At 34.6% G+C, this 17,718-nt stretch overlaps 1 protein-coding gene across 1 annotated transcript; it reads left to right on the top strand.

Annotated features, from left to right (window-relative positions):
* Positions 1-8,808: 8,808 nt before the first annotated feature.
* Positions 8,809-16,852, top strand: LOC130986484 (putative 1-phosphatidylinositol-3-phosphate 5-kinase FAB1C). Its single transcript, XM_057909911.1, has 11 exons — positions 8,809-10,583; positions 10,794-11,567; positions 11,781-11,934; positions 12,015-12,359; positions 12,618-13,331; positions 13,423-13,754; positions 13,849-13,975; positions 14,091-14,255; positions 14,366-15,841; positions 15,956-16,216; positions 16,381-16,852. Exons 1-11 carry the CDS (start codon positions 10,072-10,074, stop codon positions 16,636-16,638), a joined length of 5,118 nt encoding a protein of 1,705 aa, XP_057765894.1. The 5' UTR covers positions 8,809-10,071; the 3' UTR covers positions 16,639-16,852.
* The last annotated feature ends 866 nt before the right edge of the window (positions 16,853-17,718 follow it).

The following is a 17,718-nucleotide window of genomic DNA, read 5'->3' as shown; positions in this document are numbered from 1 at the left end:
AAATTTGTGTTGTTATCAGGTAGTAATCAGATCGTGTCGCTATCGTGTTGTGTCAACCCGATTCAAATCGGGTTGTTATCAGGTCGTAATCAGATCGTGTCGCTATCGGGTCGTGTCAATCCGATTCAAATCGGGTTGTTATCGGGTTCGTGTCGGGTTCGGGTTGGGTTCGGGTTTAGGTGTATCAGGTTGGGTTCGGGTTGGGTTCTAGCATTCCCTTATCAGGTCGGGTTCGGGTTTGGCCTTATCAGGTCGGGTTGATATCAGGTCGACCCGATAGCGATCCGACCCGCACGATTTGCCAGCCCTACATCCAAGTGGATGAAAATAAAAAATACTCCATGTGGGTTGAACTTCCCGCTTTGAGGCATATTTTTATATGCAAAATTATGATGATAGGTCAATAATAAAATATTATTAATCGTGTCGACAAGCACGTGATGAGCGAAATTTTTTAAACTAAATTATCCATTTATTACATTCTCTTTCTCGAAAGTGCTATATTTCAAAGGATGAATTGAGTACAATAGAGGAACAATGTGATGAATATGAAAGTGCTCGAATTTGGGTGGCTTACCTTAATGTATCATGCAAGAGTCAACAATCAAATGATGAAAGCTTCGTGTTATCTTATATTCTTATGACTCTAAATATAATTTGGAAACAACAGTTTCCAAGAAACTTCCCCCTTTACCAACACTATAAGAAAATGGATATAAAATTAACAAAAGCGTAATGTAATGTTTGGAGACGGATTTTTCCTATAAAATATACACTAGTTATTAATTGATACAAAAAATTTAAAAACTCAAATTTAGCGATAGAGGTATATATATGAGTATTAGTCTTAACAAGACGAGCCCAGCATCTGACTGCACTGTAAAAATTTTATTAATTTAGAATATGAATGATTGATTAATATTTATTTGTTAAAAGGGATAAGAAAAACAAAACAAAGTAGAGTGGGGGTGCGTAAGCGAAGAAATTGTGTAGCGCTTCTTGAGGGCAATGAAGAATTTTGACAGAGGTAGGACCCCTTGCAAGTCGAGATCCATTTCGATGAAAATAAAAGAAGATAGAGTAAATAAATAAATTTATAATTTAAGGGTTTTTGGATTCCAAAACCAAGCTACAAAGTAACAATATTATCACATGGAGATGACTCATACATACATGATACAATATGATGATAATTATATTATTTATGATCATGGACAAGATAATTGCAACAACTTTTTTCATGGTGACCCCATTGCCATGATAAAATAAAATAATAATTTGATATTGTTTATCCTTTACTACTTAATTATGTAAGAAGCCAGAAAAATAAAGTTGAAGATGACTGAAATATTTGGGAAAATGTGACTCATCTTTCGGCAGGAATAGGTAGAGTGATGGAGATGTATCTTCTTACCAAATCGAAAGCCTAACTAGAGCTACCAAAACCTTCCTTATTCATAAATTGCTTTTTCCAAACATAAAATAAAATGTATTAGGCCGAAGCTACGCAAATGCTTTTAGTATTTCGTTAATTAAGCATTGAAATTTTGAGTTTTCATAATTTTTTTGCATCGTATATGGATACATAATACATGGACTATTGTAATAGTCATAAATCAACAGTACGTACGTAATTTTGTTGAAGCAGTATGATTTATAATAATCAAGCAAGTAGTATACATTGAGCCACAAACATAAATGTTAATTTGCACTTTTAGGGGCGTTTATTTTATATCAATAATAAGATATGATTGTCTATTTTTATCTTCAAGGGTAGAATTTCTATCATTTTACTTTTACAAACATAAATGTTAATTTACACTTTTAGGGGCGTTTATTTTATCAATGATAAGAGATGATTGTCTATTTTTATCTTCAAGAGTAGAATTAATTTCTACAATTCTACTTTTTAATGGAATAAGACTAAAAAAATTAGCTTGAATGATAAAAATAATCAAGGGTCTTAAAATTTAAATTTCAATACATCAAAGTATATAATTAAGAAATTAAATTTATTATTTTTATCTATCAAAACGAATCCTTCAAAATAAACGCCCTTTATAAGATCGTGAGAACCTGCGGCTATCATCTTTGACGAACATAGAATAAAACTCCAATCGTATATATTAGCAAGCAAATCACATAAAAGAGATAGATAATGGATCACTATTTTTGTGGCTTAATCTTTTGAGCTAGCATTTGCCAAAAGCATTATTCAACCCTTCATAAGACAAATTATATATATATATATATAGGATAGAGTTCTATGGAGACCATCAAAAATTCGAAGAAACGAAGACCAAATCCTATGCGTCGATTTTGGTATATCCAAGGGTGATGATTCATTTGGTGAAGATTTGATATTTTCATTATTTGTCATAGATATAGACAATCAAATCTTTTATTTATGGAATATTAATTTGATGAAGAGTCTTACGTGAATAATGCATCCATATTCATTGATATGTTCGTAGAAAATACTAATGAACATACTAATGTTCGTTGATATGTTCGTAAAAAAATAAATGAGCATACTAATTTTCGTTGATATGTTCGTAAAAAATAAATGAACATATTAATGTTCGTCGATATTTTCGTAAAAAAAATAAATGAACATACTAATGTTTGTCGATATTTTCGTAGGAAAACAAATGAACATAATAATGTTCACATATTATGTTAATTGACGGATCAGGTCCCAGAACAGGTAGTTTTGAAATTTTCGGGATTTATTCAACGTGATCCCAGATTTCAGTGGATTTAATCAACCAATATTTAATTACATGAAAAATCAAATCAGGAGATTATATGAACCGTTAGATTAAGCAAGATCGATGCACATGATTTGGTCTTTGTTCTCTATGTAGGGGAGTGGTCTCCATAGAAGCTAACCCTATATATATATAGGGTTTGGTTCACGTGTAAATTCTATCTTACGATGAAAACTAGATCCTATGAACAAATACATAAAAATAAGTGAACAAGAGATAGTCAACTCGTGAACAATTAAATGTTCACGTGTATACAAGATTCAACCATCTTTGTTCATGTATTTTATGTATAACAATTGTTCAAAACTTGATTATCTCTTGTTCACGTATTTTATGTGTGTGTTCATAGGATCTAGTTTTCACCGTAAGACAGAGTTTACACTTGATCCTTCCACAATATATATATATATATATATATATATATATATATATATAGGGTTAAGTTCCATAGAAACGGATATATAAGTAGAGAATGGAGAAACATTGAACATGTCAGTAAATGTGGTTGAACATATCAATAATTTTGTTGAACGTTTGGGGTTTATGGGGTTAGAACCCTGTATACGTTCAACATAATTCTCGTTGAACGTTAAACGAACGAACACTGACCGCTAGATTAGATAAGATCAACGCGTGAGATTTGGTCTCCATTCTCTTAAAATATTTGTGCTTCTATTGAACTTTCTCATATATATATATACACACTTGTTCGGGACCAACAACTTTTCAAAAAGTACAAGCTGAATATTTTCTAGAAGTATTCCAAACGAACAAGCACCATGAAAGGCAAAAGTTTCTGTAATAAGCGTACACACTTAAGATCTTGCACAATTTTTTGTCCTAGATTCTTACCATAAACGTTGAGTTCACACAAGTGAAAGTTTTCAATTCCAGAAATAGGAAAAAATGAAGTACACACACTTTCATAATTGAGTCATATAGGATCGAGCCCAACAAGGGGCGCACTAAACCATCCACATTATTTAGTCTTTATTTTTTATTTTATTATACTCCATTCGCCCATTTATAATGACGCACTTTCTTTTTTAGTTTGTTCAATTTATAATAACACTTTCTAAAAATTATATGTGATCCATACTCATTATACACACATTAAATAAGTGGTCTCTAACCACTTTACACTCTTAATTAATACCTTATTCTTAATCTCGAGCTAATTGTTAAAATAGGACCGTAAGTTTTAATGTTTTCACCACTCTTGACACCATGTTAGCAACGGGCTTTAGGTGTCACCAAAAGCCCAATTAATAAATTTTGGGTCCAAAATAGAAGTGTAAATATAAAAAACGGAAGCTATAGTACTCATTTTGAAAATATGTAACATATAGAGGGTGTTTGCCTTAGCTTATTTTAAAGAACTTATAAAATGTTTCAAAGCTTATAAGATGTAGTTTCTTAAGAGCTTATAAGTTGTCAAAATGTTTGGATAATTGAGTTTATAAGCTAGAGATAAAAATTTTAGTTAGAGAAAGAAAATCTTTGTTATAGAGAGAAAATCGAAAAAGAAGAAATTAGAATGATATATGATGAAAACAAAAAATCATATAATTGAGTTATTTTTGTAAAATAAGTGTTACTTATAAGATAATGGGAAAATAAGTTGGGATATATAAACTTAGTTTTTTGGGAGTTTACAAGCTCTTGGAGCTTATTTTTACAGCTTATTTTATTTTGCCAAACAGCTTATAAGTTGTTTTAAGAGCTTATAAGCCCAGCCAAACACCCTGATAGTCATTTTTTTTTTTAAACACTAAAAGTTACGGTCATATTTTAACAATTAGCTCCCTTAATAAATTGATTAAATGTGTGTGAGTAGAATAAAAATCTTATTTTTATTATGAGTGAGTTGCGTGAAGTACACTTACCAAAAAAGAAAATGAGTACCCATTTGAGGGACGAACATAAAAGAAAATACGAGTACTCGTTTAAAGGATGGGGGGAGTATATCATTTATTTTTATACAAAATATATCATTTGCATTTAAAAAAAATAACAATTGTTATTAAAAATATCCTTAATTTTATATTTATATGTATGATGTGATTGGATATTGATAAAAATATCATTTGTTATTATTAAAAATGTCATTTATTATTAATAAAAATAGAGACGGCGGCAGGTGAGGGTGCGACCGCGGGTTGATGTGGTCTGCACGGTACATTCAATCTCGCGGAGAGACCAACAATAAAAGTAATAAACAGAGGGCTGTGAAGAAAATACTTGCATGGGGCAGTTATTTTTTGACCATCTTTAAAGCAGAAATATATAGTCTACGTTTAAGCAAAGAAAAGACGCAGTTTGAGAAGAAAATAGAGAAACGTAGCTCATGCTAATTGACCAGATTTATTCTGCGCTACCAGAATATTTTGAAGGAGGGAAAAATAATTTACTTCTAGACGAAAGATAATTTAACTTAATAAAGAGATTATCTTTAAATATTAATGTGTAACATTATTTAATGGCAATTTAATAAAACAACAATATTCTTTGAACTCACTGTGATATCACGACTCTCGGACGTGTATATATATATATATATATGCCATTCATTTGTGATCTTATTATCTAGCAAGACTAAATTAGTTTAATGGAATTATAAAACCCGAAAAAAATTAACCCCCAAAAACAATGATATATAGGAAGGATCATTGACTTCTTGAAATAAATCCATAACAGCGTAGTTGGAAGAATAATATACGTAGCAGCATGTAATACATGTGCTCACCTGATGAAAAGTGTATAATTAGCATTAATTCTACAGCAATTATAGTTATTTAGTTAATGAAAATTGTCAATTATATTAAATAAGGGTTCTTTTAGTTAAATGTAATTTACTTCATGTGCGGTTCTATTCTCATCTCTGGATTTGTCAAGATTTGAATCTTTATTAACCTTGCCAAGCAATTTTCAATTATTTATTGCTAAATAAGTAATTTTGTGGACTTTTTTTCTTCCCGATGTCTCATGAATATAATATTTTAATCTAAAAAGAGTTCAGGAATTTGAGAATTGCAATTGAGTTTTTTTCCTTGGAATATATAATTTTTTTTATCAGTTCGTGGATTTTCCCTAATTTTAATCTAGCGTGGCTATCGGAAAATGACACACTTGATAGGACCGACGATATTGTTTTATTTGGTTGTTCGATGTGTCCAATATATCATCCTCAATGGCTTCATCAGATTAAAATTGGAAAAAACGATGATCGGACCAAAATTAGAGAAAAATGAAAGGTTATATATCTCGAGGAAGAAAAAAAAAACTCAGGTCCAATTCCAAAATTCCTGAAAACATTTAGATTTATAGGCAATTAATAATTTCACTTGGTCATTCGGTGTGTGCAGTGTGTTCAACATGTTATTTTCTGATGCTCGCGTCAGATTAAAATTGGGAAAAATCGACTGGATCAAAATTATATACTATAAAAAATGAAATGTACTATATCATGAGGGAAGAAAAAAGCTCAGGTGCAATTCGCGAATTCTTAAAAATGCTTTGAATTTACAGTCAACTAACCTTAATTTAAATTCTTTACGCTGTTTGAGGTTAAAAAAGTAACAATGTCTTCTTCATGTGCTCGTAAGCCTTTATTTTAATTAGTATTAAATGGTATGAAATATGTAAAATGGATAGTGGAAATCAATATTAGCTATCAACTTAATTTTAATAACTTTTAGTTAATTTTGATATGAAGAGATTTAAATGTCCTCCCTTGAACTTTGTACAACTGTCTATCAAATATAAATATATGATACACTAGATACAAATTTGTATCAGTTGACAGACAACATCCTAGTACACTTAGTAAGAATTGAAACTATTCGTATCAGTTTTATCAGGATGTTGTATGCCACGATAGGTACAAATACTTCTTATTCGTACAAGTCGTACCATTAGTTGGTGTGAATAATCCCATTGGTACTCGTATGGCTATAATTTTGTCTATACTTACTCTACTCTGGAAACAATTTTGTCCAAATTTTTAAAAATTGACTATAACTTATTGAAATTAGGTTGATGGCCACCTTTTAATTTAAGGTGGCCAAACCGAACTAGAACCGTCGAACCGGTTAGAAATCAAAATCGTGGTCAACAGTTCTAGAACTAGAACTGTGGTCAACATTTTCTAATCGAAACCGTAACCGCCTCCATACGAATTGGTTCCAATTCAGTTTTCGAGAACCGGCGGTTCATAACCGAAATTGTCTATTTTTTTTTAAATTCAAACTAGAACCGGCGGTTCAACGATTCTGAACTATTCGAATTGGCGCAATTTCCCAAATTACAAATTGTAAATTTGTTCCTTCTTTTTTTGAAGTTGTAATTGGTCTATGTAATTGACAAGTTGTAACTTTGTAATCAACTCATTGTAAATTTGTAATTAACTTATTTTATTTATTTTATTTTATTTTAATGTGCATTTTATGAATTTCAAGCCAATAATCCCAAAAACATAGAAGAGAAAAAAAATGAAACAATTATTAACTGTTCAAAATCAGACCGAGCTCACTGATTCACGGTTCGAACTGTAAACTTTTAACTTCATTTACGGTATTGGTACGGTTCCAATATTTTTTTGAAACCGTGGAATCGACGATTCCGATTCCGTTCAAACCGGAACCGGAATCGAAATCATGAACACCTCAATTTTTTGCCTCCTTTTATTATTATGCAAACAACTTTATTATCTTTTTCTATAAATCTATATCCCCTCAAAAAGTATTGCAACTCTGCATATAATTTTCACATTATTTATTCCAATTCCATTTTCTAATTGAACAATACCTACACTGTCATTCATATACTTGCTGAATTAAAATCAAAATAACATTATTTTACGTGTAGAAGTCTTTTCCTCTATAACCAAATAAATCGTTTTTTTGTAACGCATCAGGAATTTGATATGATAATGGAACTTTGGCAAGTTTACCTAAATCAGAGACCTGCCTAATCCAGAAATTCCCCTGCTCAAGTCCAACCGTTCCAACTAATTAAACTAATACTCCTATATAACTTTATTAATTATTGTTTTGAGGAAAATATTATTGATTATTTAATTCACAAAAGTTACATACAATATATATTTAAAAATAGCTAAAAATTCTGACGAGAAAAGGAAGAAGAAAATAACTAATAAGAGTTAATTAAGCTTGAAAATAAAACAAAAACAACGTGGGCAAACATCTTAATCTAAAAGTGTGATGAGATGAGACCCAATATTTGAAGCACTAAATCGTTCATCCATAAGATATTGAGTAAGATAACCTTTCAAATGGAGATCGTAAATTAGAGGTTGATCAGAATAATTCTGTTTCATTAATTTGACCGAATTGCTGATGTAATAATTACCATATCTACCCAGTAAAAGAATAAAGAAGCACAGTGAAAAAAAAAACAGATGAGATCCTCTGTCCTAGAATATTGTGTGTACCACGTGTACCACTCTTTATTTTTTTGTTTTATAGATTTTTTTTATAAAAATAAAATTATTATTATATTATAAACTTTAATTAGTATTTATCATTGAAAAAGTAAAATTTAAAAAATTATATACTCTAACTTTGAATTAAATAACTCAAATAATCTATTATTAATTCAAATAAATATAAAAAAATAATTATAAATCCTAAATGGATGAGTGAACCATTTTTAATTATCTTTATATTATATAAAAACACAATAAATTAAAATTAAATAAAAAATAATTAAAAAATATAACAAAATAAGAGTGGTACATAATGATACACACTATATATTGGATTGGGCATCCCATTTGGAAAAGAAGTGCCAACAAAAAAAGGCGAAAAAGTGTCTCAGACAAGTGGGCATGAAGCTGGGTTCGTCCATGCTGTCCGAAATTAAATACTGAAAATGTAAATGCTGGCGCTGACATAGCATCGATGAATTTTTTAATTTTCAGGATACTGTTTGTGACCAATAGCACCCCACAATTTTGAAAGAAAAAGTTAAAAATTCCAAGGTATTTAATAAACACCATAAATACATAACCTTGGTGACCAATGGGTGAAGCGGAAGGACCACTAAGCCATGTCATCTTGCGCCAAAACCCATTAATCAAAGCAAGAATTTCAAGAAAAACTTAAGGCGCAAATTTCATTTTCGCAGCCATCAATCTCTTAGTCTAAGAAAAGATATAGTGTTGATAGCGATGCAAACAGTGCTCGCAAAAAGGAGATAGCAGATAGAGATACATGTTTATGTTCATGCACTTATACGAATAAAAAAGGTTGCTTTGTGTATGAGAGAGAAAGGGAAAAAGAGAGAGAGAGGTTTAAAAGTTAAGCTACGTTAACACATGTTTAAGGGCATTTGGATGAATATTTTAATGCTGCGTATGCGTGGTAGTGAAAGGTATGCGGGGGAAGAGAGAGAAACAAGAGTCGTTCGTCGTGGTGAAGAAGCAGAGGCACCAAAATATGGTTATGGAGATGCGAGCCGCCTCCGCCATTAGAGCTAGAAAAGGAACCTTCTCTGTGCTATTCCTTTTCCTACTTTTCATTCTCATCCTCTTCATCCTCTAATTAATTCTACCATATCTACTTTTTCTAACTTTATCAATTTCCTTTCTCGTTTAGCCATCAACATTACATATCTGGGATTTCTTCATGTGGGCTTGTGTGTTTTTCTGAATTCCACAACTTTTTTCGTTTTACCTGTTGGGAAATTTCACTTTTTTGGGGCTTTTCTGTTTTATTACATGAACTTACTTCGATCTGAGTTTTCTAAGGGTTTGTTGTTGCTAATCTCTAGATCTTGAGCTGTTTTTTATGAAAAAATCAATCTTGGAGTCTAATGTTGATGATTCTGGGATAGGTTGAACTCAGTTCTGAAGATTTTAGGGCATAAGTTAGAATTCGTCTTTTTTTGTTGTTGTATAATTATACTTACTCACATTAATCATTCAAAATTGGGGGTGTAATTATCGTCCGGATTTGTCTGAATTTGGGTATTTGCCTCCCCTTTAGTGACTTTATCTGATTCTTGGGGGTAAATTTTCTTTCTTTTATTAGATTTTTGTGGTATACTCATCTTTGATTCTTAGAAGGAAAAAGAAAAATAAAAAGAAGCAAGAAAACACCACTATTTTTATTGTGGGGTTCATAGTTTAAAAGTTAAATCAGATCAAGTTTCTCTTTTTTTGAATTGGAAACTATTAGTTTTTCAACTTTGAAATACGATTATAAGAAGGAAGAGTTTGGCAATTTTTCTCTAAGGGGCAAAATTTGAGGTCTTATGTGTGGTGGGATACTGGTGGTATATGGGAATGCATAGTAGTTCCCTGCTGCAATTTATCCAGAAGTTTCAATCTTGGATGTCTTGGGGTAACAGTGATACAAGTTCCATATTTCGTGGATTTGAGAGGATGGATAACGATTGCAGCATTTGTTCCAAGTGTGCAAGAAATGTGTTAAATTCATACCCCAAGTACCAGTGTCGAGTCTGTGGGAATCTGTTGTGTGATAACTGTAGTAAGGGCCTTGACTCTTTGGATGGAGTTGTGCCGACCAATCATTTGAAGGATACTGCAGAGGCAGTGATATATACTATGTCTTGCAAGATTTGTTCTGAACTTAGTCCCCCTAATAAAAGTGGTAGAAGATGCAGTGGTAAAGTCTATCCTTCTGAGTCTCCGAGACAAAGCCCAGAACCACCATCACCAAGTTTTAGTGGTGAGGGAAGTGGTGGTCATTCCCCTCTTGCTCTAACTAGAAGTAGTGATGTGTCTCTCTCCAACCATCCATCTCTAGTATCAGCCCATTGCTCAAGCAGGTAAAGAGCTCGTGTGACTTCTGGTTACATACTGAAATTTATTTGTTGTTAACTTATATATACTTATATCCTAGTTGGAGCTCCCAAGTTGTTCTTCATGTGCATATTGTTTCTTTATTTCAATTCCAAGTTTTCCTTTTAGTCACTGGCGCTTTTGATATGATCCGCGTCTTATATATGCTGATGTTATCTTTATTTTTGTTAATGTAGGAGCTATGATGATGAGGGGGAGCACTCAATTAGCCACTTCTTCAGCATACCTAATGAATACTTTCGTGATGCTTCTGATGTAGATTCAAGTAGTGTTAGTGTTAGACATGAATTTTATAGTGCCATGTCTTTAGGATCAAGCCCTTCTGACAGCCCCTCCAGGTCCCATACTACTTCTAGTGGAGTAGGGTGTCATGTACAGCTAGAGCAAGGGGGAACCGCAATGTCTCAAGATTACCACGAGCAGGCTGTTTTAGAAAGGCCTGCTAAAGGGATTTGGGATGCAGAAGATACTGATGATCTGCCTATTCTTCGACATACTAGTGAAGAGCTGCCACAACCATTGGATTTTGAAAACAATGGTCTTATTTGGTTTCCTCCTCCTCCTGATGATGCCAATGATGAGGTGGAAAACAACTTGTTTACTTATGATGATGAGGATGATGAAATTGGGGATTCAGGTGTTATGTTTTTGCCTACTGCCACCATAGGTACCATGTTTTCAGCCAAGGAGAAGCAATATCACGATGGCAAGGGACCTTGGAGATCTGTGGTACAGGGACACTTTAGAGCTCTCGTGTCACAGCTTTTACAGGGGCAGGGTATAATAATCACTGGAAAAGATAACAGTGCTGATGATTGGCTTGAAATAGTAACAACTATTGCGTGGCAAGCTGCAAAATTCTTGAAGCCTGATACTAGTAGAGGAGGCAGCATGGATCCCTGTGATTATCTGAAGGTCAAATGTGTAGCTTCAGGAAGCCCTCAGCAAAGGTAACGGCATATTCTTTCCCGAAGGTTGCATATTCCACACACACACAAACCTTCTTCCACGCACCAAATAGTAAAGCTTACAAAAGATTGTATAACCTAAACATTTTTCACACAAAGATATAACATTCCCATACTTCTAACTTATAAAGAAAAACATTCTTGGCTTAGTTGCCGTAGTTATAATTGAGTGTATGCTATCTTTCTCCTGTGCAGCAAATTTATCAAAGGAGTAGTTTGTACAAAGAATATAAAACACAAACGAATGACGTCTCAATACAAAAATGCTAGACTGCTTCTCTTAGGAGGTGCTCTGGAGTACCAAAGAATTCCCAATCAGCTGGCATCATTTGAGACATTACTGCAACAGGTTTGTCATGATTTCTTATCTGTCCTATATCATTACTGCATACAAGAGTAATATTAAACCTTGCTTGATCAATGAATCAGGAGAACGATCATCTGAAGACGATTGTTTCCAAGATAGAGGCCCATCGTCCAAATGTTCTGCTGGTTGAGAAAAGTGTATCTTCATTTGCTCTTGAGCATCTGCTAGCAAAAGAGATCTCCTTAGTTCTAAATGTTAAAAGACCTCTACTGGAAAAGATTGCTAGATGTACTGGCGCTAGTATAACTCCATCAACTGATCACATATCCACAACAAGGTTGGGGCACTGCGAAATCTTCCGCTTGGAAAAAGTTTCAGAAGATCATGAACCAGTCAATCAATCCAACAGAAAGCCATCAAAAACCTTGATGTTTTTTGAAGGTTGTCCAAGGCGCTTAGGCTGCACGGTACGGTAGTAATCATGTGTTAAGTAGTTGTTGTTTTCTTTCAGATCTGTATTCTGTTTTTTCTGCTTTTGTTCTTTCATATCTTAGGTTATTGTTGGTTCTAGTTGTATGCTGTACTTTTATTTTGCATCAGTCATTGGAAAATTCTTCAAATAAAAGCAAGTATGTGGCCTCCATCTTGTCTTGCCTGGCTATTTATCCTTCCTATTATCTCTACTATCTGTTTTAGCTTATAAAAGTGTACCTTCGAATTTGCAGGTTGTACTGCGGGGCTCTTGCCGTGAAGAGCTTAGGAAGCTGAAACATGTGACTCAATATGCTGTCTTTGCAGCATATCATTTGTCACTAGAGACTTCCTTTCTTGTAGACGAGGGTGCTAGTCTTCCTAAAGCGGCGACTAAATCTTCAGGCTCTAATACAGATAAGATGCCTCTTGATCAGGCCATCTCCGTGGTTCCTGATTCAGCTGGGACCATCAGTTGCACAGAAGAAAACAAAGTCTCTGATATAGATTTAGGAGCTGCAGATCTCACTTTGGAGCTAGGATTGCAGGAATCTCTGTCTGAGCTTGGTGACGTTGGTTGTGATGATGTTTCCATTTCAGATGAATTTAGATACAGAAAAGCACTATCTGAGGCATGCATTGAGAATTTAGCATTAGATGTAACTCCTGATGACCAGAGACCTACTTGTTCGAGTGTCATAAATCATACTGTGACAGAAGCTATAGGTCAGGAGGAGAGTCAAACGGGTGTTGTTGGACTAGCAACTCTCGTACACGGCGAAGATACTGAAACGTCCAGTGAATATTTTTCAGCTAACGACAGTCACCACAGCATATTAGTTTCTTTTTCTAGCCATAATGTGGCGAATGGAACTGTATGTGAACGGTCAAGGCTTGTTCGCTTGAAATTCTATGGCAATTCTGATAAACCACTAGGGAGGTTTCTGAGGGACGATTTGTTTGATCAGGTAACTTTTATTGTAATTTCAATTTTCTTTTCTTTCGGTGGGATCTTTTTACTCAATTATTCTTGTATCTCATTGTGTTTCATATTTCCAGTCATTTCTATGTCGATCATGCAAGGAACCAGCTGAAGCCCATGTTATGTGTTATACTCACCAGCATGCCAATCTTACTATCAATGTTAGACGCCTTCTATCAGTTAAGCTTCCTGGGGAACAGGATGGCAAGATATGGATGTGGCATAGATGCCTCAGGTGTGAACACACTGAAGGAGTTCCACCAGCCACTCAAAGAGTGGTTATGTCTGATGCTGCTTGGGGACTTTCTTTTGGGAAGTTTCTTGAACTTAGTTTTTCGAACCATGCAACTGGGAACCGTGTTGCCAGCTGTGGTCATTCACTGCAGAGAGACTGCCTCAGATTTTATGGGTACGTGACGCTCACTTGGATCACAGTTTTCTATTGTGATATGATGTAGCATTGGTAGAATGACAATTTAACATACGCCGTTATTCTTGGACAGTTTTGGCAACATGGTTGCTTTCTTCCGATATTCACCTATCAACATCCTCTCCGTTCGTCTGCCCCCTTCAACTCTTGAATTTGGTGATCCCGGTGAACAACCATGGTTAAGAAAAGAAGCATATGAGGTACTTTTAAAACCTAAAGGAGCTTCTCAAATTTTGTGACTTTTGGAATTAATTATATTGTTTAATACTCTTTCGAGAAATAACTGTCTTGATTGTGTCTCTTTTCATTTGTTAGCTGTTGAGCAAAGCTAAGGCCTTGCATGCAGAGATATCACGTGTTCTTGATGAATTTAAAAGTAAATGTTTATCTTCAATGGATGAGTTCTCTGATGCAAATGAGCTGCACAACCATGTCATGGAGCTAAACGGCATGCTTTGTGAAGAAAAAACTTCTTATGAAGTAAGTACCAGTGTTATGGATCCTATGCCTTCTATACAGAGAAAATATTCTCGTGTTGATCTGTTTAGTAATATGCTCTCTCCTCTGCTTTCTTGCTTTGTATCTGATAGGATTTGCTCCAATTCGCTGACAAAGAAGCTCCAGAACAGTATGAAGCTGCAATTGATATTCTTGAAATTAATCGTATGAGACATTCTCTTCTGGTTGGTTCAAAAGTATGGGATCGGAGACTTTTTCTACTAGACTCCCTCCTTAAGAGAGGTTCTAGCCCCAAGGCTGCAACAGATGTTACATCTGATATTGGATTGAAAAATTCTGATTCAAACATGAAAGACAATAGCCTTGATCTTGGTCCAGAAGATGATGTGTCTGTGTACCCAAAATTAGAAGAATGCGCTAGCGATGATGTGTCTCAACTTGAATCTGGTTTCTTGGAAAGTTATCAAAGACTGCAGCGCAGCAGAGAAGATTTGCTCCAAGATGAGGAGAATGCTGCAAATTCGACTGCTTTAGAGCGCACTCCATCAGCTGGATCAATTCTTTCTGATAAGATAGATTCCGCGTGGTCTGGTGCTGATCTGGTATCAATGAAATCTCAGTCGCTTGACATGTCAAGCGTGGATGCATCTGAAACTCTTTCGTTCACTCAGAGAGAGAATCCAGTATTCAGAAGATTGACAGGACCAGCAAGAGTTCATTCCTTTGATTCTGCTCAGCGACTCCAAGAAAGAATACGCAGAGGGCTTCCCCCTTCCTCGATGTATTTGTCTAATATCCGATCTTTTCATGCTTCTGGTGACTACAGGCACATGGTCAGGGATCCTGTTGTGAATGTACAGAGGACTTACTCCCAAGTATCAGTGCGTGACGCTGAAAAGTTTAATCTTTCTTCAACTGTTTCTCGCTCCTTTATATCCTCTCTCTCTCTTGTGCCTGAAGGGGCAAGATTGATGGTTCTGCAAAATGGCCATGAGGATGTTGTCGTCACTGTCTATGACAATGAGCCCACCAGCATAATATCTTACGCCCTTAGCTCCAAAGAGTATGATGACTGGGTAGCTGGTAGGCTAAGTGGGACTGAAATAGGATCGAACGTTAGGCTCCTGAACAAGGTGAATTCACTCTCTTCTGAGCTGTCAACCTGGCAATCTTTTGGCTCGATGGATTCGGATTACATGAACTATGGAAGTTACGGCTCTGATGATGGTTCATCCATATCAGATCAAGATAATTCTCCTCATCTTCGGATTTCCTTTGAGGACGAATCTTCCAATGCCGGTGGAAAGGTGAAGTTTTCAGTCACTTGTTACTATGCAAAGCAGTTTGATTCACTCCGCAGGAAATGCTGTCCGTGTGAAGTGGACTTTGTACGTTCCTTGAGCCGTTGCAAAAGGTGGAGCGCACAAGGAGGGAAGAGTAACGTCTACTTTGCCAAGTCATTTGATGACCGGTTCATCATCAAACAAGTAACCAAGACCGAGTTGGAATCTTTCGAAGAATTCGCCCCACAGTATTTCAAGTATTTGAAAGATGCTCTTACCTCGGGAAGCCCTACTTGCCTTGCCAAAGTCCTAGGCATATTTCAGGTTCATCCTCTTTATTTTTCTTGTTCATTAATCATTATGATTGCTAAAAGCGGAAACTCGGTTGTTTTTATAGTTGTATATGTAATAACTTCCAAATGATCTCTTACACTATAGGTTACTGTGAAGAAAAGTGGGAAAGAGGTGAAAATGGATTTGATGGTGATGGAGAATCTCTTTTACAAAAGAAACATTTCTAAAGTTTATGATCTAAAGGGGTCTTCACGATCGCGTTACAACTCAGACAAAACGGGGGCTAACAAAGTATTGTTAGACATGAATCTGTTGGAAACACTTCGCACAAATCCTATATTTCTTGGAGGCAAGGCGAAAAGGAACTTGGAGAGAGCAGTGTGGAATGACACATCATTTTTAGCCGTAAGCGTTGTTTGATTCTTCTATACTGGTGTTATATACTTAGTATTAGGAAAGTAGAGCATACATGATAAACATAAACACAAACAACCGGAGGCAGCTAGTTATATTATATGTTTAACTCATACTGATGAGGTTGTAACATGCATTTGTTTGTGGCGTTGCAGTCTGTGGATGTGATGGACTACTCGTTGCTAGTCGGGGTGGACGAGGAGAGGAAGGAGCTTGTGATGGGAATCATCGATTTCATGAGACAGTATACATGGGACAAGCATTTGGAGACATGGGTGAAGGCATCAGGCATACTAGGTGGCCCTAAGAATGCATCTCCAACAATAATTTCTCCCAAACAGTACAAGAAAAGATTTAGAAAGGCTATGACAACCTATTTCCTCACTGTTCCAGATCAATGGTACTCATCTTAGTTACCACTCTTCATTCGTTACTTTTTTCAGAGGGGGGAAGAAAAGAAATCACCCCGGCCCGGCCCGGCCCGGCCCCAAGAGGAGGTGTATACCACTGTAAATAGCAAAAGCCTCATTCCAATATATCTTTTCATTTGTTTCATCAAATATTGTTGTAAAACGATGATTTTGAGAATAACGAACATGGAGAAATTCGATATTATTTTGCGCTTCATTCTGGTTCTTTTATACGTGCATGCATATTTGATTTACTTTCTTGGTTGAAATTCCTCTTGTTTTTAGTTGTGTTCCATTATTAATTTCACTACTTTAATACTTTATTCCTCCTTTGAAAGAATAGTCTAAAATTTGCCATTTTAGAATGTCCACAAAAATTAGCTTCATTTCATTTATAAACACTATCAAGGAACATATTATTTTCAATACATTAATTTATTTATTTTACCACATATGAGTCATTAATTTACTAAACTATATTTATAAGGTGGATCCTTTCTTAACTCATTTCAACTATTTTCTATTAAAATTCGTGTCACTCCTTTAAGGATTATTTTCTCTCAGATGAAAAAAGTAATATTTAGTATTATTGTCATATACCCTTAATTACACATGCACAGTCAATATATTAGATTACACCAGATTAATGTAATGAAAATTGAAAACAAAAGTCTTCAATCTGGCATATTTTTTCAAACCCCAGCAAAAGTTTAGGTTATATGTTCGAATCACATTAATGTTTAGTAGATTAAGTTGTTTAAAAATACGTATATAACAACTGCAAATAACAGCTGAAAGGGTCAACTATGTTATCATAATTGACTTTTCGACGTCTATTTTGGAGGCACATTAATTCGACAAACTAACTACATCTAATTTTGTCTAGGGAAAAGAAGTTGGAGAGATAGCATTAAGAAGGACAACATGCAAATAGGAAAAAGTCTAATATAAGTAAGAAATTACTAATTGACTTGGAGTAATTTAGGTGTTATAGGTGGTAGTTGTTCGTTAGCTCTTATATATATATATGGTTGAGTTCAACAGAGAATTATCTTTTTATTCATCATGAACAAATCTATATAT

The sequence above is a fragment of the Salvia miltiorrhiza genome, chromosome 5, assembly GCF_028751815.1.
Source record: "Salvia miltiorrhiza cultivar Shanhuang (shh) chromosome 5, IMPLAD_Smil_shh, whole genome shotgun sequence".
Taxonomy (NCBI): domain Eukaryota; kingdom Viridiplantae; phylum Streptophyta; class Magnoliopsida; order Lamiales; family Lamiaceae; genus Salvia; species Salvia miltiorrhiza.
The sequence above is the reverse complement of the archived record's forward strand: the minus strand, read 5'-3'. Positions and strand labels throughout refer to the sequence as shown.

Bases quoted from the DNA above. Each gene is read 5' to 3' on its own strand.
- LOC130986484 (XM_057909911.1), top strand. From the start codon at position 10,072: ATGGGAATGCATAGTAGTTCCCTGCTGCAATTTATCCAGAAGTTTCAA. The intron at 11,935-12,014 runs GTTTGTCATGAT...TCAATGAATCAG, and splicing joins TTGAGACATTACTGCAACAG to GAGAACGATCATCTGAAGAC. The intron at 12,360-12,617 runs GTACGGTAGTAA...TCGAATTTGCAG, and splicing joins CAAGGCGCTTAGGCTGCACG to GTTGTACTGCGGGGCTCTTG.